The sequence below is a fragment of the Mastigoproctus giganteus genome, chromosome 5 (assembly GCF_048544385.1).
Source record: "Mastigoproctus giganteus isolate SK-2022 chromosome 5, ASM4854438v1, whole genome shotgun sequence".
In the NCBI taxonomy this organism is placed as follows: Eukaryota; Metazoa; Arthropoda; class Arachnida; order Uropygi; family Thelyphonidae; genus Mastigoproctus; species Mastigoproctus giganteus.
The window spans coordinates 239,225,280-239,250,637 of record NC_143579.1 but is presented as its reverse complement, the minus strand read 5'-3'; the positions used below and the strand labels follow the sequence as shown (position 1 = coordinate 239,250,637).

General features: G+C 37.0%; 1 protein-coding gene across 1 annotated transcript in view; it reads right to left on the bottom strand.

Annotated features, from left to right (window-relative positions):
• Positions 1-22,277, bottom strand: part of LOC150086317 (uncharacterized) — a 132,711-nt gene extending 110,434 nt beyond the window's left edge. The window contains exon 1 of the mRNA XM_090374487.1: positions 22,168-22,277. Within this exon, the coding sequence (XP_090230613.1) occupies positions 22,168-22,230 (63 nt within the window). The 5' untranslated portion in view covers positions 22,231-22,277. The remainder of the gene's footprint in view (positions 1-22,167) is intronic.
• Between the last annotated feature and the right edge of the window lie 3,081 nt (positions 22,278-25,358).

The following is a 25,358-nucleotide window of genomic DNA, read 5'->3' as shown; positions in this document are numbered from 1 at the left end:
GGAAATTTGCCTTTGGCCAGCGGGTGGTTGGTTGGTGGAACCGACTTCCATCACTTGTTGTTGAAGTTGATAGCCTAAACAAATTTAAAGCTCAACTGGACAGGTATTTCGAACGAACGGAGGGGTGAAATGGGAGAGGGTTTTTTTTTTTTTTTTTTTTTTGGCTGATGCTGAATAAGCTTGCTTTCTTGCATCATATGCCTCTACTAATGCTAATATAACAGAATTTAGAAATTGAACAAAATGAAGATAAAAAAGGCAAAGGAGGAATGGATGGTAGAAAGATGTGAGGAAATTGAGATTTTACAGCAAAAACATGACGAATTTAATTCACACAGAAAGTTAAAGGAAACTAAGAATTTTCAGAAAGAGAGAACTGACCTCTGTGAGAAATACGGAGAATGGATTTCTGATGGACCAAGGCAAAAAGGTCAAGGCTTGGGAGGAATATGTTCGAAATTTGTTCATTGAAGTGGGTAGACTGGATGCAATGGGAAACAGAACAGACATGGAAGGGTCAAAGATATTACAATCAGGAGGTGGCTGTGCCATTCAATAGACATCAACTGGAAAAGCTCCTGGTCCAGATGAAGTTGCAACTGAGTTGCTGAAACTTATTGATGATGATAACATAGGAAAGATTACTGACCTATTCAATAAGGTATATCAAACAGGGCATATTCCAGATGACTGGCTTAAATCAACTTTCATGACACTTCATAAGAAAAGTAATCCTGCTTTGTGGCGACTTCCGACTAATCAGTCTTATGAGTTGTGCTGAAATTACTAAAGGCGATTTGAAACCCCATATTCGCTAAATGTTTGAATACAGGATTGATGACACGCAATTCAGATTCTGCAATGGCCTTGGAACTAGAGATGCACTCTTCTGCACGCAAGCGTTACTACACAGATGCAGAGACTTAGGACAAGACGTGTATAAATGTTTCATCGATTTTGAAAAAGCTTTTGACTGTACACAACACGAAAACCTCATCAACATATAGCAACAGACAGGACTTCATTGTACGGACATACACAGTATAAAGATCTTTATCAGAAACAGAGTGCAGTAGTCAGAGTGGGGGGACACTGAGATGGAAGAGATCGAGATCAGCAGAGGAGCCAGGCAGGGCTATATACTCTCACCACGATACGGTATGAATAGCAAGTAGCTATTAATTAATAGTTCATTTCACAAATATACGTGGTCTCAATTCTAATCTTAACGATGTCCATTTCCACTTGCAGTCTGCCAAACCCCATATACTTTTTCCGACAGAATCTCAGTTATCGGTTGATTCAACTACTGCTCATCTTTAGACGAGAAATAGTTGAATCAACTTTTCACTTTAGAAGCTGTGAAAAGGGGCATAAAAGTAAATGGCCACATAATAAATAACATTCGTTATGCTGACGATACGGCATTAATAGCAAGTAGCTATTAATTAATAGTTCATTTCACAAATATACGTGGTCTCAATTCTAATCTTAATGATGTCCATTTCCACTTGCAGTCTTCCAAACCACATGTACTTTTTCTGAAGGAATCTCAGTTATCGGTTGATTCAACTACTGCTCATCTCAGATGTCCAAATTATTTGCTGTATGATTGCTTTCGCCTCAAAGGTGGTACTTGTGCATATGTCCGTTCTGATATTTTCTGACAGAGACTTGGCAATTTAGAATCTACTCTCTTTGATCTTCTCTGGATTAAAATCTCTCTCTCTACCTCATTGTGTAAAATTCATCTGTTGTCTCTACCATTCTCCCAACTCCACTAATGACTTGGAGCTTTTTGACTTCCTCTCTTTGCAACTTGACTTTCTCGAGTCCAACTTTCCTAACAGTGAGGTAATTTTCCTTGGTGATTTTAATGTTCACAACTCCAGCTGGCTTCCGTTTTCTAGTCACACCAACCCAGCAGGTCGAGATGCTGAGGCTTTTGCAATTACTAATGACTTTGCACAGATTGTTTATTTACCTACAAGAATACCGGACAATCCTAATCATACAAACAACACGCTTGATCTTTTTCCTCACAAACCACCCTTCTAAGTACATGGTCGAAGTGAGAAGTCCTTTAGGCACTTGAGATCACAACTTGGTGATTGTCTCTTCTCCAATCTCTTGGCTATTCCCAACCTCGTGTTGTTTGGCATTACAAGAATGCAAAATGGGATGACCTGCGAGATTTCTTTTCTTCTTTTCCTTGGTCGGATTACTATTTCAAAAATTCTGATGTCAACGTTTGCTCAGATCGTGTCAGTGAAATTATTCTTGCAGGAATGGAATCCTTTATCCCACACTCCACTTTAAAATCTTGTCTTTTATCTAAACCTTGGTTTTCCAATAAATGTGCTAAGGCTGTTCAAGAGAAGAATGTTGCATATCTTAATTGGCTTGTTTCTAATTCTTCAGTTTCATTTTCTGCCTACACCAAAGCTTGCAACAATTGTAAAGCAGTTATTAATCAATCCAAACGAGAGTTTGAACAGGCTAAGAGTAGAAAACTTGCTTCTTGCCCTTGCCGAAGCTATTGGCCACAACTTTTGCCCATCTCTGATCCCACCTTTGTCCAAACCAGATGGTTCTGTTGTCACTTCAGCCAAGGATAAAGCTGACCTGCTAGCATCCCATTTTTCTTCCCTATCATATATTAATGATCTTGGTAAAACACCTCTCACTATTTCCAACACGCTACATTCAATGCCTCCTGTGGTCTTCCATCAAAAGGATGTCAGAAGGATTTTGACAAATCTTGATGCTAAGAAAGCTCCAGGTCCCGATAGTATTTCTCCACTTGTTCTCAAAACCTGTGCTCCTGAACTTACTCCTATTCTTTGCCGGCTTTTTTCACTTTCTTATTCCAAAGGTGTTTTTCCTTCTGCTTGGAAATTTGCTCATTTCCAGCCAGTTCCTAAAAAGGGTGACAAATCCCTCCCATCCAATTATCTAGAAACTACCTAGAAACCTTCCGCCTGATCAACGATCACCAGTATGGATTTCGTCATGTTGATCCACTGGTGATGTTTTGGCTTATGTTACCCGCTTATGGACTAATTCAATGGAAAGGTTTGGTGAAACACAAGTTTGTTGTTGTTATTTGGTTTTTAGGAGCGTTATTTGGTTTTTAGGAGCATTAGCAACTAAGGCCATATTGCTCCGGGATATGTGGTGGTCATTCCCTGACCTTTCAGTATCCTCCGTATTTGGTGGTGACGGGCTCGAATCCCGGTCTAATCAAGAAGCGTGTGCTACGCACTGCTGCTCCTTCCCACCTGGCTACGGAGGCGCCTTGAAACACAAGTAGTTGCTCTCAACATCTCAAAGGCTTCCGATCGTGTTTTGCATAAAGGTCTTCTAAACAAGCTTCCATCTTATGGTTTGCCAACTGTTTTTAGTAATTGGTTATCCAGTTTTCTGTCTGATCGCTTACTGATGGTGATGGTAGATGGCTCTCTGTCTTCTGACTTCTCCACTAATGCCGGTATCCCCCAAGGTTCAGTTCTTTCCCCCACTCTTTTCCTCTTGTATATTAATGACCTTATATTGATTGGAAATCCTATCCATAGTTTTGCCAATGATAGCACATTGCCTTACACTTTCCATTTTTGAGAAACCTTGCCCTGTTCAAACAGCTTCAACTTCTTGAAAATCTGCTACCAATTACTTAAATGCCGATCTTCATGTAATTCTCCAGTGGGGCAACTTAGTTGATTTCAACCCTTCAAAAAATCAGTCTTGCCTTATATCTTGCAAAAAAGATTCTTCTGCTCCTATGCTTATCTTTAGTGACACTCCGATTTCTAGGCAAAATGATACATCTCTTTTGGGGATTAGCCTGACTTCTAATCTCTCTTGGCACAAGCACATTACAAATACTGCTTCCTCTGCATCTAAAAAACTTGATTTTCTCTTTCACTCTCAGTGTTACTTTTCTTCCAAACAGCTGCTCACTCTGTATAAATCGCAAATCCACCCTGCCATGGAATATTGTTCCCACATCTGGGGCGGTGCCCACAAAACCTCTCTCAGGCTTCTTGATTCGATTCAGAAGAGGGCAGTTAGGTTAATTAATGATTCATCTCTAACAGAGTCTCTCCACTCGCTGTCTCATAGACATACTGTTTCTGCTGCATGCCTCTTCTACAGATACTTCCATGGGCACTGTTCTTCTGAATTGGCTTCTATAAAATTCCCGCTCTCTTTTTCAAAACAGTCCGAACACGTGCCGCCACCAGTCAACATCCATTTACTGTCCAACTTCAAACTCACAGAACCAACTTTTCATCTTCCTCGTTTATTCATTCAACTGCTGTTTTCTGGAACAACCTTCCTTCATACTTATTTCTTGAAAATTACAGTCCACAGAAGTTCAAGTCCAATGTCGACAAATATCTTTTTTCGTCTTCTCAACCTCCCACCCAAGCACGGTACTAAGTACTATAGGTTCTAATACCTCTCGTGTTTGGGGTTTACATAAAAAAAAAAAAAAAAAAGCACAAAGAACTGAAAGAAATGTTAAAACAAGTAAATACAGCATGTGGAGATCAATGCTTGCATATCAAAATACAAAATTAATGATCGTCAGTAGGACTGGAGTTGGCGGGACAAATCTTTTTTTAAAATGGCAAGGGTATTGAAAGAGTTAAAAGTTTCAAATAACTCAGGTGTTGGCTAAATGAAAGTTTAGACTCTGATGAAGAGATCAAGATCAGAATTGACATCCGGTTTCATGAAATATAAATCGCTGATTTTAGAAAAAACCTTCCACTGGCAACTCACATGAAGTCTGTTAGGTGCTATGTGTGGCCACCACTTCTGTATGGAGTGGAAACTTGTATACTCAGGGCTTCAGCAGTAAAGAGATTGGAGTTCTGCCCTTTGAGATGTGAGTATATATAGAAGAATGCTTAGGATCCCTTGATGAAGCAGATGATAAATGAACGAGTGCTACAAATTATAGGACATAACCTGCAACTGATGAGCATCATGAAAAGATGGAAGGTAAAATACCCGGGATATATCATGAAAGGAAGTACGAGTCATTGCAGGTGATTCTGGGGGGGAGGGGGATGGAAGAGAAATGTTGGCCAAAAGAAAATCTCGTGGATGGATAACATCAAGAGATGGACAGGACTGGAGTTCGAGGAGCTTGTCAAACGGGCCATAAATAGAAAGGAATTCAAAAAAGCGATCACCGACCTCTGAACCCAGAAATGGCACTAAAAGAAGAAGGGTGAGAAATGGCAGTTGAAATTTAACACTGACAAAAGCAATGTATTTCATATGAGTAGCAATAATCCCAAAATAATGTATGAACTATATGGTATTACACTCAGGTAGTGGAAGATGAAAAGGTTCTGGGAGTAATTGTGCAGTCTGATACGAAGTTCTCTGAGCAGAGTAGACAGGCTGCCAGAACAGCTCACGGAGGGTTTTGTCAATAATATAAAGGAATTCTGCTAGCAGGGATAAGGAGGTGATTATCCTTATTGCATAATGGCAATAGTCAGGCCACATTTTTGTACACAATACGTCTGGAGGTCTCAGTCTAGAAAGAATGTGGAGCAGCTGGAATGGGAACAGAAAAGGGCAATGGGATTGGTGAGGGGAACAAAGAGGTGCTCTTATCAACAACAAAGGCTTCTGTTCTGCAAATTGCAGGTTTGGAGAATAGGCACATGTGAGGGGTGATCTGATTGAGATGTTTAAGGCTTTGAATGGCTTGAGCAACTTCCATATCGATGGGATTCCTCCTCATGCTTAGCACAGGAGGAAGTATAAATTCAAATTGTATAAAGATGGCTATAGAATAGTTGTGAGGAAGTCTGCCTTCGGCCAATGGTGGTTGATTGCTGGAATAATATTCCATCTATTGCTACTATTAATACTAATACTAAATTCCTTCCATCCAATTTTCATCCCATTGCACTTACCTCTACTCTTTCTAAAGTAATAGAGAAATCCATTAACTGCCACCTAAAATATCTAGAAACTTTCCATCTGATCAATGATCACCAATATGGATTCTGTCCACTGGCGTATGTTACTCATCTGTGATGAATTCAGGAAATATTTTGTGAAACTTGTGCAGTTTCTCTTGATATTTCATGCTTTTGATTGTGTTTGCCATAATTGTCTTCTAAATAAGCATCCATCATATGGACTGCCAACTGTTATTTGTAATTATGTCATCTTCATCATCCATTTTCAATCCACTGCAGGATGAAGGCCTCTCCAGCAACATTCCAGTTCCTTTTGTTTTGCACAATGGCCATCCATTTACTACCCACAAAGTCTAATTTCATCTGTCCATCTCCATTGTTGTCTTCCAGGTTTTCTTTTAGCTCCTCTTGGGTACCATTCTATTATTTTCTTAGTCCATCTGTCATCATGTCTTTGAGCTATGTCCTGCTCAAGTCCATTTCAGTTCTTTAGTTTTGATAAGAATGTCTTTTACTTGTGTTTGCTGCCTAATTCACGTGTTTCTCTACTTATCCAACAGTCTGATTTCTAATATAATTTGTTCCATTCTTTGCTGTGTAGTTTCAGCTTCTTTTCCATTCTTTTGGTCAGTGCCCAAGTTTCACTTCATAAGTCATGGTAGAAAGTATACATTGGTTCATTGTTTCACATTTCAGAAAAATTGGGATATTGCTCCTCAGTATGTGACTATATTTCCTGAATGCTATCCAAGAAATGTATTCTTCTCTTGACTTCCAGCCATTTGTCATTGTTATAGCTAATGACCTGTCCAAAAATAAGTATATTAATCCACCTTTTCAATTTCTACTCCTTCAACGATTATATCCCTTTCTGTGGAATACTTGTTCATCATTACTTTTGTTTTAGCCATATTCATCTTTAGTCCGAAATCCTTAATATCTCTTCATAACTGATTAAGGTTTTCCTCTAATTCTTTGAGATTGTGGCTTATGATCACAATGTCATCTGCAAATTGTAAATGGTTTAGGTACTCTCCATTCACATTGACTCTTTTCTGTGACCAGTCCAATCTTCTGAAAGCTTCCTCAAGGGCAGCAGTAAACAGCTTCGGAGATATTGTGTCTCCTTGTTGAACTCCTTTCTCGATTTTAAATTTGCTACTGTCTTTGTCTAGTCTAATAAAGGAGGTAGCACTCTCATATATTTTCTTCAAAATCATAATATATGGGCTATCTATGCCTTGTCTTTCCAGTGTCCAAAACATTGCCTTATGCTGTATGGAGTCAAGTGCCTTTTCATAATCCACAAATGCCAGGCATAATGGTGTTTTATATTAATCTGCTTTCTCCATTAGCTGTGATATTATGTGAAGGTGATCCATAGTTAAGAATCCTGTCCCAAAGCCAACTTGTTCTTTCAAGTTGATTCTCATCAAGTATTCTTTCTAACCTATTAGTGATAACTCTTGGTCTATAATTTCCAATTTCTGATTTATCTCCTTTCTCATGCAGCAAAATTATGACTGCATTATTCCATTCCTAAAGCATCAACACCTTTCCTAATATATTTTGTTAAGATTCTTGCCAGTTCCTGTGTCATGTATCTTTCTCCCAGTTTTAATAACTCTACAGTAACTTAATCCTATGCATGTTTTATCTCATCAGGAAGGATATCGGGTATGTTGTAATGTGTTGCAAATTTGTGATCCATCTTCCCCACTGCTGAAATCATTCCCTTGCTCCTTATATAATACTTTATAGTAGTCTTCTGCTATTTTAATTATGCCATCTCTGCTATTTATAAGTACATCATTACTATTCATCAGATTTAGTATCATCTGTCTTTCTGTATTATTACTGCTCATGACTGCTGATTAAGTCCTTTGTTTTCTCTTAGTGCTTGTTCAACTTGTGTTAAATCTTATGTCTGAGTTATGCAAAGCCATTAGATTTATTTAGTTATTTGGTTTTTAGGAGCATTAGCAACTAAGGCCATATTGCTCGGGGATATGCGGTGGTCATTCCTTGACCTTTCCGCATACTCCGTATTTGGTGGTGACGGGCTCGAACCCCGGTCTAATCAAGAAGCGTGTGCTACGCACTGCTGCTCCTTCCCACCTGGCTACGGAGACACCGCAAAGCCATTAGAAAGAAACAGTTTCTTTCTAATGGCTTTGCATAAACTCATTATACTCAATTTTGTCGTTGTCAGTGTTTATCTTGCTCTTCATTTGTTGTCTTTGGTTCATCATGACACGTGCATGCAGGGGACATTGTTGAAGGCACATTATGTCAAGGGGCTGAGCATATTCTTGCTGTGTATACCATATCAAAATATCTCTAATTCATTCAACATAGCCCCTTTACTTTTCTCCACTACTGAATACATCACAAATCAAATAAATATGATCTCAGTTCCAACGTCAACAATGTTCATTTCCATCTTTAGGCTGTGCCAAGCCCCACTTATTTTTTTGCTAGAATCTCAATTTTTATCCATTTCTCAACCAGAAGGTGAAATATAATGTGGTATCATCAGAAAAAAAAGTGGATAGAATTTCTAGTTAATAGATGGTCATTAATATACAACGAACAACAACCTTTGGAGAACACTGCCAATAGTGGAAAAGTTAGAAAAAGTTGTCTACCATAACTCAGTGTGTTCAGAGTGAGAAAACCGGATACCCAAATGCAAACACCATTTGGCAATCAACAAAGACGGAAGAGGTTGTGATAAAGAATGTGAAAAACAAAGGTTGTGATAAAGGATGAGATTTTAAGGTGGAGTGTGGAGAATAATTATTCTTGTATTACCTTTAGCAGAGGATTCTAGAAAGCAAGCTTATGCAGCATCAACCAAAAAAAAAAAAAGCTTTCCATGGCAGATATCTACACATCTATCTTTCCTCAATTTGAATTTATGTCCCCTCGGGAGCATAATCTGAGTGAGGAAAAATCCCATCACATTGAGCTTGCTCAAACCATTCAAGGCCTTATACAACTCACTCATAACCATGCAGGAGCCTAGTCTCCAGACGGTGCAATTTGCAGAACTCAAGCCTTTCTTTAGCATTAGCAAGAGCACATGATGCAAGCTTATATAGCATCAGCCAGAGGGGGTAGGAAAAAAAAAAAAAAACCACACACAAACACCCTTCTTATTTCGCCCATCCACTCGCTCCAAATGTTTGTCTAGTTCTACCTTGAATCTGCAAGCTATCAACTTGTACGACAGATGGAAGTTTGTTCCATCAATCAACCACCCTCTGCCTAAAGGCAAACTTCCGCACATCTATCCTACAACTGTCTTTCCGCAATTTGAATTTATTCCCTCTCAAGCGATTATTCTGAGCAAGAGGAAGAATCCCATCAGCACTGAGCTTGCTCAAACCATTCAAGGCTTATACACCTGAATCAGATCACCTCGCAAGTGCTACTCGCCAGACACTCCAATTAGCAAAACTGAAGCGTTCCTTCGTAAGAGCAACCCTTTGTTCCATTCACTAATCTTATCTTGTTGCCCTTCTCGGTACTCGTTCCAACAGCTCTACATCCTTCTTAAAACGAGGCCTCCATACCTGTATACAGTACTCAAGGTGTGGCCTGAACATTGCTTTATACAAGGGGATAATCACCTCCTTATCGCTGCTAGAAAAATTTCTCTATATCATTGACAAGACACAATGAGCTACTCTTGCAGACTGTCTGCACTGCTCAGAAAACTTCATATCTGCCTGCACAAATACACCCAGGTCCTTTTCATTCTACCACTGCCAGTGTAGTACCACACAGTTCATACGTTACTCTGGGGTTACTGCTTCTCATATGCAGTACTTTAAATTTCTAAATGTTAAACTTCAGTTGCCACCTCTCAGCCCATCTGCTTAACTTTTATAGATGCTGTTGCAGCAGCGTACTGTCATTAATAACCCTGCCAATCCCCGTATCATCTGCAAACTTGGACATTAATCCTGATATACCTTCATCAATATCATTAATGAATATGGAAAACAATAATGGACCCAACACTGAACCCTGGAGGGCTCCACTAATAACATTAGTCCACAAAGAGCGGTGTCCATTGATTACCACTCTTCTCCCACTCAACCATCCCTTTATGCATTAGCAGAGGCATAGAATGCAAGAAAGCAAGCTTATGCAGCATCAGCCAAAAAAAAAAAAAAACAACCCTTCCACTTACTCCTCCGTTTGTTCGAAATACCTATCCAGCTGAGCCTTAAATTTATTTAGACTATCAACTTCCACAACAAGGGATGAAAGTCTGTTCCACCAACCAACTACCCGCTGGTTAAATGAAAATTCCGCGCATCTATCCTACATCTGTCTTTCCTCAATTTGAATTTATGCCCTCTCAGGTGATTATTCTGAGCAAGAGGCAGTATCCCATCAGCATTGAGCATGCTCAAACCATTCAAGGCTTTGTACACCTCTATCAGATCACCTCGCCATAGCAGCAATTTACCTCCAATGCCACAATGCTCCAATATGTGCAGCAGTCTTCCATGTGCAACAGTATCAAAAGCTTTTCTAAGATCCAAATATATGATATCAAAGTGATTTCCTGCATCCAGTTTCCTTTGTGACCACATCATAGTATCCAATCAAATTGGTCAGACAAGACTTCCCCTTAACAAAACCATGCTGTGTCTGAGCTATAACTGAAGCCTTGTCTAGATGTTCCTGCAGTGCTTCTTTAACCAGTGCCTCCATTAATTTCCCTGGAACAGAAGTTAAACTAACAGGTCTGTAATTACCTGTCTCCTTCCCTTTGTGAATTGGAGTCACATTTGCACATCTGCATTCCCCATGGGTACCTCCCCTGAATCCAAGGAAGCTCTCATAATTATGGCTAAGGGTTTGCTCACTTCCTTTGCTGCCTCCTTTAATATAACTGGATAGATTCCATTGACCCCAGGTGCCTATCTTATGTTAATTATCTTCAACAATTTCTCCTCCACTTTCCTCTCAGTTATTACAAGATTATCTAGCTCACTGTCAGAGTTTAATACACCTCTGGCATTCCCCTCCCCGAATAACTCCTCATGTCCTAATGTAGATGCAAAATATTCATTTAGTTTGTTAGCTCCCTGAGCAGGATCATCAACAGTTGAACCATCGATATCAAGTGGACCAATCTGATTCATCCCCTTCCTTCTAGCATTAGTGTACATAAGTAAAGAACTCTGATGTTTTTCTTTGCATCCTTTGCCAAAGATTTCTTGTATTCTGCCTTTGCCTGCCTAACCTCGTTTGTGACTTGGTTACAGACCTGCTTATATCTATCATAGTCTTCTGTGTCACCTGTTAATTTATATGTATTCCATGCATTTTTCTTCTCTGCCACATGTCTAATTAGTTCACCTGACAGCCATTTAGGCCTAAATCTTAAACAATATTCTTGGTAAGAGACAACCTTTGTTGCTCTTCTCTGTACTTGTTCTAGCAGCTCTACATCCTTCCGAAAATGAGGCCTCCAGACCTGTATGCAGTACTCAAGGTGTGGCCTGACCACTGCCTTACACAAGGGGACAATCACTTCATCACTGCTATCAAAATTCCTGTATATTATTTACATCCTTTTCATTCTCCTCAACCATGAGCGTAGTACCGCACAGTTGGAACGTTATTCTTACGGGGTTACTCATTTCCATATGCAGTACTTGCATTTGTCAATGTTAAACTTCAGTTGCCACCTCGCAGCCCAACTTTTCTAGATACTGATGTAGTAGCATTGGTTTATAACTGTCATTCACAACCCTGCAAACCTTTGTGTTGTCTGCAAACTTGGTCATTAAGCCTGATATACCTTCATCAATATCACTGAAAAATAAAGAAAACAACAATGGATCCAACACCGAATCATGGGGGAACTCCACTAATAACATTAGTCCACAAAGGGCAGTGTCCAATGATAACCACAATCTTCTCCAAAGGGGCTTAGAGGGGAACAGGTATCCTGTGTGTTATCAGACACTCAGCCTAAAACACTGATGGCTCCAATATCTCTCTATTACAGAAGATTTAGGAGAAGTCCGGTTGGCCTGCTTCCTGAAAATCCACTCATGCACACCTTCCCGATGGTAAGCCCTGTTACGTCACTTAGGTGGCAATGAACGTGTAGAGTGGTTCTCTTCAAGATGCCTGGTCAGCGTGAAGAGGAAAAGACCAAACCCTCAAGCATATGACAGCACAACAAAACAAATGGCCCTCAGTCCCCAGCAGCTTTCACTCCCCCTCTTACAGCAGCGAGAGGATCAGAGTGGAAGCAGAGGGTGCTAAGAATCTCTGGGTACAACCAGGCTGCCACGCATGGAAACTGAACTTGGTCAGTTTTAATGTAAGATCACTCATCGGTGAAGACAGGATATTAGAGCTGGAAAAGGAATAAGAAAATGTCAATTGGAATATCATCGGTTTGGCTGAAACAAGAAGAAATGAATCACTTATAAGCTTATCAAGTGGAAATCTGCTGTACATCAATGGAAACAGTGAACGGAGTGAAGGTGGAGTTGGCTTTCTGGTCCATAAAGATTTAAAAAAACAACATTTTGAATTCAAAAGTACATCACCAAGGGTGTCAAGACTAATACTCAAGATTTCTAAGAGGAACAAACTAAAGGTTATAATGATATATGCACCAACATCGAGCAATGATGATGAAGAGGTTGAAGAAATGTACACCAAAATTGAGTCTTCTAGATGAGCAGAAAACCCACTACACTATTATTTTTGGGGACTTCAATGCTAAGGTTGGAATAAGACAAATCAGCGCAGAAAGGGGAACTATAGGAAATTTTGGAATTGGTGAAAGAAATAAAAGAGGCGAAAGACTTGTGGAATTTGCAGAATCTCAAGGATTGTCAGTAATGAACACTTTTTTCAAGAAAAGGGTGAACAGAAAGTGGACATGGAAGAGTCCAAATGGATTAACAACTAATGAAATCGACTTCATCCTCACTAACAGAAGATATATCGTGAATGATGTTACCGTCCTGAATAAGATAAATGTTGGAAGTGATCACAGAATTGTAAGACGTACACTTGATATAGATGTAGGAAAGGAAAGGAAAAAACTGACTAGAGTAAATAATACAAGGTCTTTGAGATAACAGAAGAGGAGAAAAAGCAGTATGTACTTGAACTTAGAACAAGTTTGAGCTTCTGCAGACAGCTCAGGACCAAGATGTCGACGAGGAATATTACAACTTTCTGAAAGTGATAAAGCCCAAGAAACCTATAGGTAAAAAGAAATCCAAAGAAGAAAAGATTAGACAAGAAACACATGTCATGATGAACCGAAGACGACAAATGAAGAGTAAGATATACACTGCCATGGAGAAAATTGAGTATACTGAGTTATGCAAAGCAATTAGAAAGAGACGCAGAGAGGACATAAGAAGATTTAACACAAGAAAAGTAGAACAAGCATTAAAGGAAAACAAAGGACTTAAATCAGCAGCCACGTGCTACAGAAAGACAAATGGTACTGAAACTGAAGAATAGCGATGGTGTACTTATAAACAGCAGAGAAGGCATAATTCAAATAGCAGAAGACTACTATAGAGAATTATACAAGGAGCGAGGGAATGATGCCAGCAGTGGGGAAGATGGATTGCAAAGTAGCAACACATACGACATACCCGATATTCTTCCTGATGAGGTAGAACATGCATTGAAGAAAATGAAGAATCAGAAAGCCCCGAGGGAAGATGAAGTTACTGTAGAGTTGTTAAATTTGGGAGGAAGAGACATAACACAAAAACTGGCAAGGCTCTTTATTACTGTCTATTAGAAAATGCATTAGAAAAAGTTCATCTGACATCCATTTAGGCCTATATCTTGAATTTTTTTTTGTTAGTTATTGGCACATCGGCTTCTGCGGCCATAACGCACCTCCCAAGGTTTTTGCACTACTCTGATCCAAGCCAGAGGCGGGATCCGAAACCGCGACCTTTGGGTTGCCAGACAGGCACTTTACCCACCCAGCTAGCCCCGTCGGCTCCTATATCTTGAACAGTATTTCTTAATTGGTATGAAAGGCCAAGTAGCTTCCAAGATTAATTCCTTGAATGCTTCCCATTTAGAATTTGCTGTTGGTAACATGATCAGTTGGGTCCACTATATAGAATTTAAAAACTGTCTGAGACCACTTTATTCACCTTTACAAAAACCCTTCCCTTTACCTCTGATAGTAGTTACATCCTTAACTCCAGGGGCTCAATCTGGTGAGTATGGGCTACGCACACCCAGGGTCCTGAGCTGGATATCATCATTCTCTTCCTTGGTGATTCCCTTTTATCTCTATCTCTCTCTCTCTCTCTCTCTCTCTTGGGGTAGTTCAGAAATTTTTTTTTTGGCTGGTGCAGCATAAGCCTCAGGCTTCCTTGCACCATATGGCTAATAATAATAAGTAAATCCCACATCAGTACACTGATCACTGCTACCAAGTGGTTCCTTTATCTGTAGAATCTTAATGCATGAATAATGTTTTGTAAAGGGAAAATCATGTTTAACAAATCTGGTTTGCTATTTTGAAAGGGTCACTCATGAGCTGGATTTAGGGAATAATTTCCGAAATCTAAATATTTATTTAGATTTCAGCAAAGCTTTTGACTCTGTCCCACATGAGTGGTTGCTTTATAAGCTGGAACAGGTTGGTTTTTTTTTTTTTTTTTTTTTTGATTTGGTAGTTGTTGGCGCATCGGCTTCTGTGGCCATATTGCACCTCCCAAGGTTTTTGCAGTACTTTGATCCAAGCCCGAGGCGGGAATCGAACCCGCGACCTTTGGGTTGCCGGGCAGGTACTTTACCCACTCGGCTAGCCCGGTCGGCCTAGGGGAACAGGTTGGAATCACTGGGAAAATCCTTAGATGGATAGCAGGATGGCTTCAGGGAAGGAGGCAGAGGGTTGTGATAAATGGCTATTACTCAGATTGGGTGATGAAAGAAGTGGGGTTCCCCAAGGATCAGTATTAGGACCACTGTTGTTTTTAATTTTCATAAACGACATTGATGAAGGGATAGGAGGGCGTGATGTCTAAATTTGCAGATGTTAAAATTGGTAGAGTAGTTAATGATCACTGTCAACCTGAGCTTCTTCAGAGAGACCTAGATAGACTTCAGGAATGGTCAGAAAAATGGCAGCTATGCTTTAATCCAACAAAGTGCAAGGTATTACACACATGGGAAACAGTAATCCCAAAATAACTTATTCACTTTGTGGAGTTCAACTAAACTCAGTACTGGAGGAAAGGGACTTGGTTGTTACGATACAGTCAGACATGAAATTCTCTGAGCATTGTAAACAGGTTGCAAGGAAGGCCCATGGCGTCCTATCGATGATCTATCGAACTTTTGCAAGTAGAGATAGGGATGTGATAATCCCATTATATAAGGCTTTTGTTAGACCACACTTGGAATACTGTGTTCAAGTATGGAGACTGCACCTAAAGAAAGAGCTTCTTGAAAGGGTGCAAAGATGGATAACTTGCCTGGTGAGATCGGCAAAAGGGCGTCCTTATGAAGAAAGACTTTGAATATGTGGGTTGCAGAGTTTGGAAACTAGACACCTTAGAGGAGATTTGATTGAGGTGTTTAAGGCTCTGAGAGGCATCAGTAAAATGAATGAGGACGAAATTTAAGATTATAAATGATGCTAGAACTAGGAGACAAATTCAAGTTATGGGGGGAGATGTTTAGATTGGACTGCAGGAAATTTTATTTTAGCCAGCGAGTTATAAATTACTGGAATAAGTTGCCTACAGGGGTGGTAGAGGCTGACAGCTTGGGGAAATTCAAAGGTCATCTGGATAGTAACTTCGGGTGAGGGAAGGCACATAGGATGATAGGTTTAATTTCCTTTTCTTTTAATTATCAGTTTTTTTTTTTTTTTTTAATCATTGTTTTATTCGGTTTTTTTTTTTGGCTGGTGCAGCATGTGCAGATAATGCAAAGAATTCTTTTCTTATATGAACACTAGAAGAAAGGAAACATTTATAGCACATTAAATATAAATGTGACAAGTATTGATGATCTTTTTCTGACTGGTGATAAATTAAACATTTCACATCTACATTCATGCATAAAGTTCATAAGATGAAAACACTAGAAGTACAACAAATTAAAGGTGGGAGCTAATGCTTTTTTTTTTTTTTTTTTTTTTTATAACAGAGAAGAAAGTGGAAAATAAGTTGAAGATAAATGTAATGGGACTGATGGGATCTATCCAATTACAGCAAGTCCCCAACATACATAAGAGATAGGTTCCAGGACTTCTTATGTAAGTCAGGTTTTACGTAACCCGGGAATGACTAATAAAATATCGCTACTACATCGCTGATATGCCAAAATTACAAAAACCACACATCCTCACAAGAATGAAGAAAAATAGTTATATATTTTTCAATTAATTAGTTATATTTTTTATATACAGTAGAACAGGTTATCTGGAATAATTTGAAAGGCTGATCTTTTTTTTTTTTATTAACGGTAGTACAGCAAGTGCCAGTTACAGTGATCACATTTGAAAATTGAATTTTGATTATAATAAAGCGAAAGATGGAGTTTACTGCCCTTTTATAACAGATTGTACAAACAAAAAGCCGAATAAACTGAAAACTGCAAATTGTTTCATGGTTGTGACCTCTAGAATTCTATGTGACCTTCAGAAATGTGCTGTAGAAAAAGATCACAGAGACTGTTTTCTCGGAAACCATGAGTGAATATCACATTAGTTTAGCACCAGATTCAGTAAGAATAATATCTGCCAGAAACTGTCCGATTTATTATTTTTCTCAATTTTTTATGGTAAAATGTGAACGAAAAGAAAACGTGTAGTTTTAACACTGCAACAAAAAACGGAAATTATTAATAGAATTAGAAAAGGTGAAAATTTAGGAAATCTCTTGAAAGAGTTTAATGTGGGGGCTTCAACAATTTACGACATCAAGAAAAATTCCAATGCTATAACAGAATTTGTCGATTATGGATAGTGAAGGATCTAGCAGGAAAAATACTATGTTGAAACCTGAAAATGTCGTTTTTTTTTTCCAGAAGCGAAGTTCAGGTGAACTAGTGTCTGGCCCAATGTTGTGTGAAAAAGCATTGGATTTTAATCAAAAATTAAGAGGTAATGAAGATTTTAAGGCAAGCATAGGTTGGCAGATTTTTTTTTTTTTTTTAACTGAGACATGGTATAGATGAACTAGACATTCAATGCGAGAAACTTTCTGCAGATGAATCGACAGCAGTGTCCTTTAAAAGTAAGTTCGCTTCAATTAAGCAAATTACGAGAAAAAATGTTTATAATGTTGATGAGATGGGCTTATTATTGAAAGCATTACTGAGAAAAAGCCTAGCCACTAAAAGAAATGCCTGCACCAAGTTTTAATCTTTCTAATTTTCCTGTTTTGCATTAAAATGCCTGGGTGGATGTTTCTGTTTTCCAAGATTAGTTCAGTTTTTTTAATTTAATTAATCTTAATTCTTTAATTTAGTCATAAGGTAAGATTAAATTTATTTAATCTTACTGGAAAAATTGGCTATCCGGAAGAGGTCTGACTTCAATTATTCCAGATAACTGATGCTCTACTGTATTAGTTATTTTTATAGAAAAATAGTTGTATTTCATAGCCTTGGTTATTAAAATTGCCTTCATTGGTGTCGATCCCTTCGTTGCTTCTTGTATTCTGTCTTTGTCCTTTATTGTGTTCACTGTTGAAACTGACAAATCTAAATTCTGCATGATACTTGTTAATGTTTGACCATTTTCATACATCCTCATTATTTTAATTTTCTGATCCAAATTGATAATTTCTCAGTTTGTATGAAAAGCCTAGTAGCTTCCAAGATTAATTCTTTGAATGCTTCCCATTTTGAATTTGATGTTGGTAACATCATCAGTTAGTCCCACTGTATAGAATTTAAAAACTCTCAGATCACTGTATGAAAACAAAAAAAAACCTTCCCTTTACCTTGATGGTAGTTACCTCTGAGTAAATCCAACAGCACACTGATCACTGCCACCTGGTGGTTCCTTTATCTGCAGATTCTTAATGCATGAAGAATCGCTACTGATAGATCAAGAGTATTACTCCCTCTAGTTGACTCCCGAACATGATGCTGTAGAAAACAATCATCCAATAAATCCACAAAAAGTACAACCAATGCTGAGTTAAATGTGTTGTATTTCAACCCTAGGTCAGTCATACTTCCATTTTTGTTATATAAAATTTAATAGCCTTTGATGTGAAAATGTTTTATTAACCATATTTTCATGTGTCAGCCTGTAGAGTACACATGTATATCTACATTCTGAGGAATGCTTCAAACAATGTCCATTAATGTACAAATAGTCTAAATTTTTATCGTACATGTTGCCATCTCTTATGTTTCTAACTCGTTGACACAGTTTATAAAATATGGTATCACAAGAATAGCTTTGAAGATTAGAGCATATCACACCCCTATTGATTATAAAGGTCCAGTTTGGGCTTACATAATCTAAAAAATAAGCATTTATATGAAATTGAGATCCAGAATAGTTAAACAGAATACACAAACAGATAAGAATGAAACAGCAGCAAAAAATAAAGCATTTATTTTAAAAATTCTGATTTGGTTCTGGAGAATTTCCATACTGTTGGGCAAAGAAGTTCAAATTACAAAATTTCAGTGTGCCACTATCAGAACTTCATTGCAGGGTACCCATATGGCAAATTCACTGCTTAATTTTTTTTTTTTACCAATTTGTCAAAGGGGAAAAAAATTCATATATCACCTTTAGTAATTTGTTTAATCCTTTGCTCAAAATGAGTAGTGCAGGCTGCCTCTAGCTTGCACTGCTCAGAGAAATTCATATCTGACTGAACAATACCTTGTCTGTGGGATTACCCAATTAGTGTATTATATTGGGATTACTGCTACCCATCTGCAATACCCTGCATTTGTCAATATTAAACCTCAACTGCTACTTCCCAGCTCATCCGCCTAATTTTTCTAGGTGTTATTGCAATAACATACCCTAATTCTTGTCATTAACTACCCTGCTAACCTATGTATCACCTGTAAACTTGGACATTAAGTCTGATACACCCTCAATATAGTTAATAAATATATAAAAAAATAATAAGCTCAGTTGCAATATCAAACCTTAATGGTTTATACATTCTCCTCTCATCTTCAATCATAATCCCAATTTCCCAATCTTTTGCTAACTTCTCTACTGACAAAGGGGATTAGAAAAATATACACTAGAGCAAAACTATGGCCCTGTAAGTGAGTGGCAAAATGTGAGGGTACAACATTACATGTATGTCAATTGATTGTGGTTCTAGTTCTCATGACTGCTAAAGTTGATGTCCTGCATTTCATCTATCTTGTAATCCTCTCTGAGCCTATTTGTTCAACCTGGAGTATGAATAATTCAACATTTATTATTATAGAATGCCAATGGTGCAGAGATATTGCCCTTATTCAAACTTACACAAACTAATTTCAAAAAAATTGACATTTACTGATATGGCATCTATGTCACACAGCCCCTCAATTTATCAACTGAAATGAAAATTGTGCATCATTATTTATAGACAACTGGTGAGAAAAGGTATATTAGAAAATATTTCATTCTCAACTTTAATAAAAAACAGGGAGAGAAAAAAAAAAGTGGTTTCTGTCAGATACCATACAACTTAAATTCTCATTTCAGTTAACCCGTTGGTTCTGATGCACAAATCATAGGCATGGAGAGACCAAGGGGAAAAAAAAAATTTCTCAATGGAATGGTACTATGAATTATATGGTACACGACACTACACATATACAAGATCCATACACCTTTAAACCTTGACAGTGTTCTGTTTCATACCTACAATGTATACTATGCGGAGATGGGGGGGAAACCCATAGTGCTGTTTGACACTAAACATACTCTTTTATGAATTATAGCCGAGTTAAAATCAGTGGATTTAAAATACACATTAAAATAAAGTTAAACACATCACTCTGTACAGAATAAAACAAAATACAGTCATGCTCATTTTGTCTTGAATGGTTTAAACAAAGGGAGAGAGACTACAACATTTGGTATCTTGTGCGTATATATCCATGGGTAGCTGAGTCATGAGGAGCACAAGTGGTGTAGCACATGCTATTTGAGTGGACTAGGATTCAAGCACACGACTGCTAAATATGATTAACGTTTGTAGTGACCGATTTATTGTAAACACCACTGACCAGGTTGTTGTGCCGGAGTATAAACAAGAACTTTTTTCCCCCTTATGCATAGTTTTCAGCAATTAAGTTCTTTTTTGTTTTATCCCACATACAGTAAAGTAGTCCTTTGTAGTAACTGCAAGTATGTGTAACAAGGTGTGCCCTTTACACAACATATCCAAAAGCTCAATTTAAAAATTATTCCATGTGGATAATAATGGGTTATAAGTTATTTATATAAATATTACAAAATTATGACACCATTTCATAACACTGAACTTGAATGTAAATGACCTCTTTATAAAACATAATGTATTAGCAATGCATAATTTGTCTTTTTGATGGATCAGAAGAAATATTGGAATGGACAACAAAATCAGGTAAAGTACCATGCAAAATATTTGGATAAATAAGTGGATGTTCACATTTTGGCCTTATACTATTGTATAAATAGATTTAATTTTTAACAGATGGCAATAAATTAACTTAAACTGTCACAAGTCACTATTAACAAACAATGCAGTGTGAAAGAGCAACAAAGGGGTGGGCAAAACTGGTTAAAATTAATGGATCATAAAATTTTATTACAAGTGTTGTAAACCAGAACTGACCAATCCCACTGGCAACTAAATTTTTTTATTTTCTAATAGTTTATTTTCAATGGCAGCTATCCTCCATCACTGATGGATTTCAGAAGCAAATCCAAGGTATGCACCACATTTCCAGGACTATAAATGTGATCCATGGAAATATGAACTGCATAAAGATATGGATACATTGCATATATTGGAAAAATTTGCACATAAATTTATATAAAAAATAGTTTTAAAATCTAACCACTTTTAGGATGCAGTATGATGAAATAATTCAAATCACCATAAAATCATACAAATGTTCATTTCAAAATGACAAGTTTTTGAAAAGTACGTGAAATGCAGTAGTTATATACATCTTTTGTAACTGTTTAGATATAATTAAACATAAAAGGTAATTAAAACAACAAAAGCATCTGTTTACATTTTATAAAACAGCACACTTCCATATTCAAACACCGATTTCTAAAAGAAAATATAACTAGTTTTGCATATTTCAACTAAGGTACATATACACAAAAAAAAGTTTAAACGTGTACTTTTTCTCAACCTCACAGCACAAAAACGATCAAGCGTGCAAAAGATCGGAGCTACTTTCAATGACCATTACTTTTTTTTAAATGTAAAAATGGCTGCATGTCTCGAAGATCTACCAAATTTCAACCTTTCCAAATGGTCTTTATAAATACTAAACCCTGAAAAATTACTGAGCGAACTATGGATTTGGGTCATGCTCGCGGATGTTAGGCTTAGTTGTTCATATTTAGGCCTAATAAAATGAAGACTTTTTAATGGAAAATATACAATTCAATTAACTAATAAGTATCATAAACCGGTAGAAAATGATTGGTAGGAGCAGTATATTTCTAAACTCTAACGCACATATTAACTGCAGTCGGGTAGTTTAAGAACTAACTGGAGTTTGGTAATACTTTCCCCATATATATACATATATATAGAGCCCCTTAGAACAGCGCGCCACAGCTCGAGTTCTGCCGTATCTATCGGCAATTCGCGCATGAGCCGTGACGTCCATAGTATCTACAAACAGGATTTTCAGGGTTCCCTAACTTTGGGAAAGTGCTTTAAAATTAACTGTTCGCACATAGAAAAACAATCCAAGGCGCACAGGAATCTAACATGAAGTATTCGCCATGGCTTTTATCGAAACCGTAAGTGTTTTTTATATTTTACAAATGTGGCAGATAATTTTAAACTTAAGCCTAACCATATAACTATGATGCCACCGAACACGAAAGCAATGGATTCCAGCAGCAGATTCAATGACACTGTAATGTTACCCCTTTTATTGCCAACACACGTCAGCTCCTACCATAACTTTTGAACAATAATGCACTTCTGACACATATAGGAAAAGCTTTTGGGCTTACATTGTAATCCTCGTCTAATGCGTTCAGTAACTTTTCCTTTAATTCGTACGGGTTGTGCTGCATGGGGCCGTAATGGGCTTCCCCTGTGACCGTACTTCCAGTTCTGTGTGACCGACGTACAGCCACCAGCACTATGGCGGACATATGATTGCAGTGCCTTGTGGGAAGGCTCACAACTTTTTCCGATTGTGACGTCACCTGTCGGAAAGACTCGAATTAGACCAAGCCCAGAGAAAGCTACTTTTTGATATATTAAGTCATTTTAGTTGGCAATACTTAACTGAATTGCAGCGTAAATTTCTAATATGCATTTGGATTATAAAATGAATAGTGTTAATTTGTATGTAGAATTATTCTTGTCTTGTACTATATGTTTTGTGACATTATGGAGTTAAAGCGTACGTCCACGTTCCCTTCTTGAAATATTTGTAGTGTAATTAAGCTTTGTGATGTATTATCTTTCGGTATTGAAACAGGCATTTTAACGATTTGGTTTTTAAATTAGTCATAATTAATTTAAAAGCTATCATGGTATACACATTTTGAAATTACTTATTTATATTCATTATTTAATTTCTAATCGCCATTTATTCCGTACCTTTTATCTACATTCAGACATTTTTAATTGCATCCGTTTTGGAAAAGGGCGCTGCAATCGTAGTGAAATAAGTTTCTCTGAGGTTTGAAAATTATGTATATTGAATTTTTGAATATTTATTTTAAAAGCGATAATTATTGAAAGCCGGTTCTGTTATAAATTGCATGGTCTAGGCATACTTTGTATATTTTCTTTTAGGTATTTAAATAACAAAGATAGGCTCCTTGACGCAGGAAATGGAAACCATAGCGTTCAGCACATCCGGTCATCTTGAGTTGCGACATTTTTGAGTTTCTCTGCAGACAACCAAATCGCGAAGCAGTCATCGCAAAACATATGTTTTTTTCGCGGTCTTGAATGGATGATGGAAAATTAAATACAGACAATAAAACATATGGAGACGACAAAAAATAACCAAGTCAGTACATAAAAAAAAAAAATAAAATAAAATAAAATACAAGACTTTAGCAAAGTAAGTAGGACAGCTGATGCATTTTTAGGTATGCCTAATAACCGAAAAGGACGTGGACGCTGGGAGTTTAAAAAAAAAAATCAAATCACTTTCTGAACCTTCCAAAATAACAAATTAGCACGTCAAGTATGGATATCAGTAAAGTTAATCATCAGGATTATGAATTGTTATTTGATAAGGACATTACATGATTATTATCGATAGGATTGTGTAGTATAAATACTCATAAATCCCTCTTTGTTCGGTGGATGGCTGCGTATAAAATACTCATACTACAATCAAAATTAGTTTATTTTATATCTATAACCCGCTGCATGCATAAAATTACACTGAATTTGATAAAGGCGGTTTTCAAGATTCCTGTCAAAGCTTAACATCAGACCACTAAATGTACAAAAATGAATTAATGCATATTAATAAAATTAATTTTCATTAAAATATAATAAATAAATATATTTACCAATTTAAATACAAAAAAGTTAAATACTTTAATAAAGTATTTAATTTTAGCTTATCCTCAGACCAGTAAAAGATCAAAAGTTTTAATTTTTATTTAATACATTATTAAAGTATTTAATAAATATTTTAATATTAATAGTTAGGGTAAAATTCAGAACAGGGTGCATGCTCCAGCATAACATAAGCTAACCTTTTTTCCACTAGCCTGCTTCAATCCATTCTGAATTAGAACCTAACCTTTTTTTCACTAGCCAAAAATGAATCTATTAAAAAAACTCGCACTAAAAACAAACCAAAAAATTAAAAAATGCTAACAGTCTGGAGTGAGCAGCCTGTTCTGAAGTTTAGCCATGGTTAGATAAGGTTATAGCTAGTTTGGCAAGGTTGGAACTTCCCCCATTATCATAAGAAGTATAATTATATACTTCCCCCATTTATGTGATGAGGTACCCAGTTATTCCTGAGACGGGCTGTCATAACAGTGTCTAATCTTTTAAACAAATATCCAATTACAGTATCCTTTTGGGAGGCCATCTGTTTGGAAGCAGTGCCATACCAGGAACACTCATTACAAAGTCAAAGTTTTCTCTGAATGTTGTGCTAATTAATTTTTAAATATGACACCATGTCTCCAAAACTCTTTTTAAACTTTTACCATTCTCTACCCATCATACAGTGAAAAATTTAATATAATGATATCCTGTGAGTTCTATAAACATGCACCAAGCTGATGAACTGAAAAGGATCCATGTCAATTTGGTGCAAAGAAAATTTGTATGACAGTTCCATGCATAACAATTTGGTGTATGCAAAAATTCAACATGGCAGTTTGGTGTATGTGACAATTTGTTCATAATATTTTGCTTTATGTGACAATCTGATGTATGACAATTCAGGGAATTCCATGTGAGAATTTTGTGTATGACAAAGCAAGACAAAAAAATGCAAACTTTTAACATGCTGTGCTGTGCTGTAACTGGTTAATTTAGCGATCGTGGTACAGTTCCTTTCGGGAGGAGGGATAGCTAGCATATATGCTTAATGCACCTGCTGTTTTAGAATATATGCATAATGCACTTGCTGTGTTAGCATATATGCATAATGCACCTGCTGTTTTCAATGTCCATCTGCAAGTAATAATAACTTGACTCCTACTGGATAGATTCTCATAAAATTTTATATTTAGCTCTTTTAGAAAGATTTGTTGAGCTCTACTAAATTTCATTAAAAATATAATTGAATAATCTCTTATAATAAACCCAATTACACTAGCCAACAAAAAAAAAATTTTTGTCATACCTCCACAATTAAAATATGTGATTCTGGAGGAAATAAATGCACTGATTCTGAAAATCATCATAAGATGTCTCTACCACATCTAAATCAAAAGATGTACCAATTTTTGATATTAAAATAAAGGGATATATATGTATAATTCAAGTTTTTAATACAAGTGTCAAAAACTATTATACATTCTCTATAACTCATTTAACTTCAGAAAAAATATCATAAATCATTGTGAAATAGTTATATTTCAATAATATATAAACAGCTTACCTGTAATTGTCCTTAAAAATTTTGCTACTAGGGGATTTTCTCTTGTATTCCTGCTTACTCTCCCTCATAAGGAACCAGCAGTAATCCCCCATCATTACAAGATCC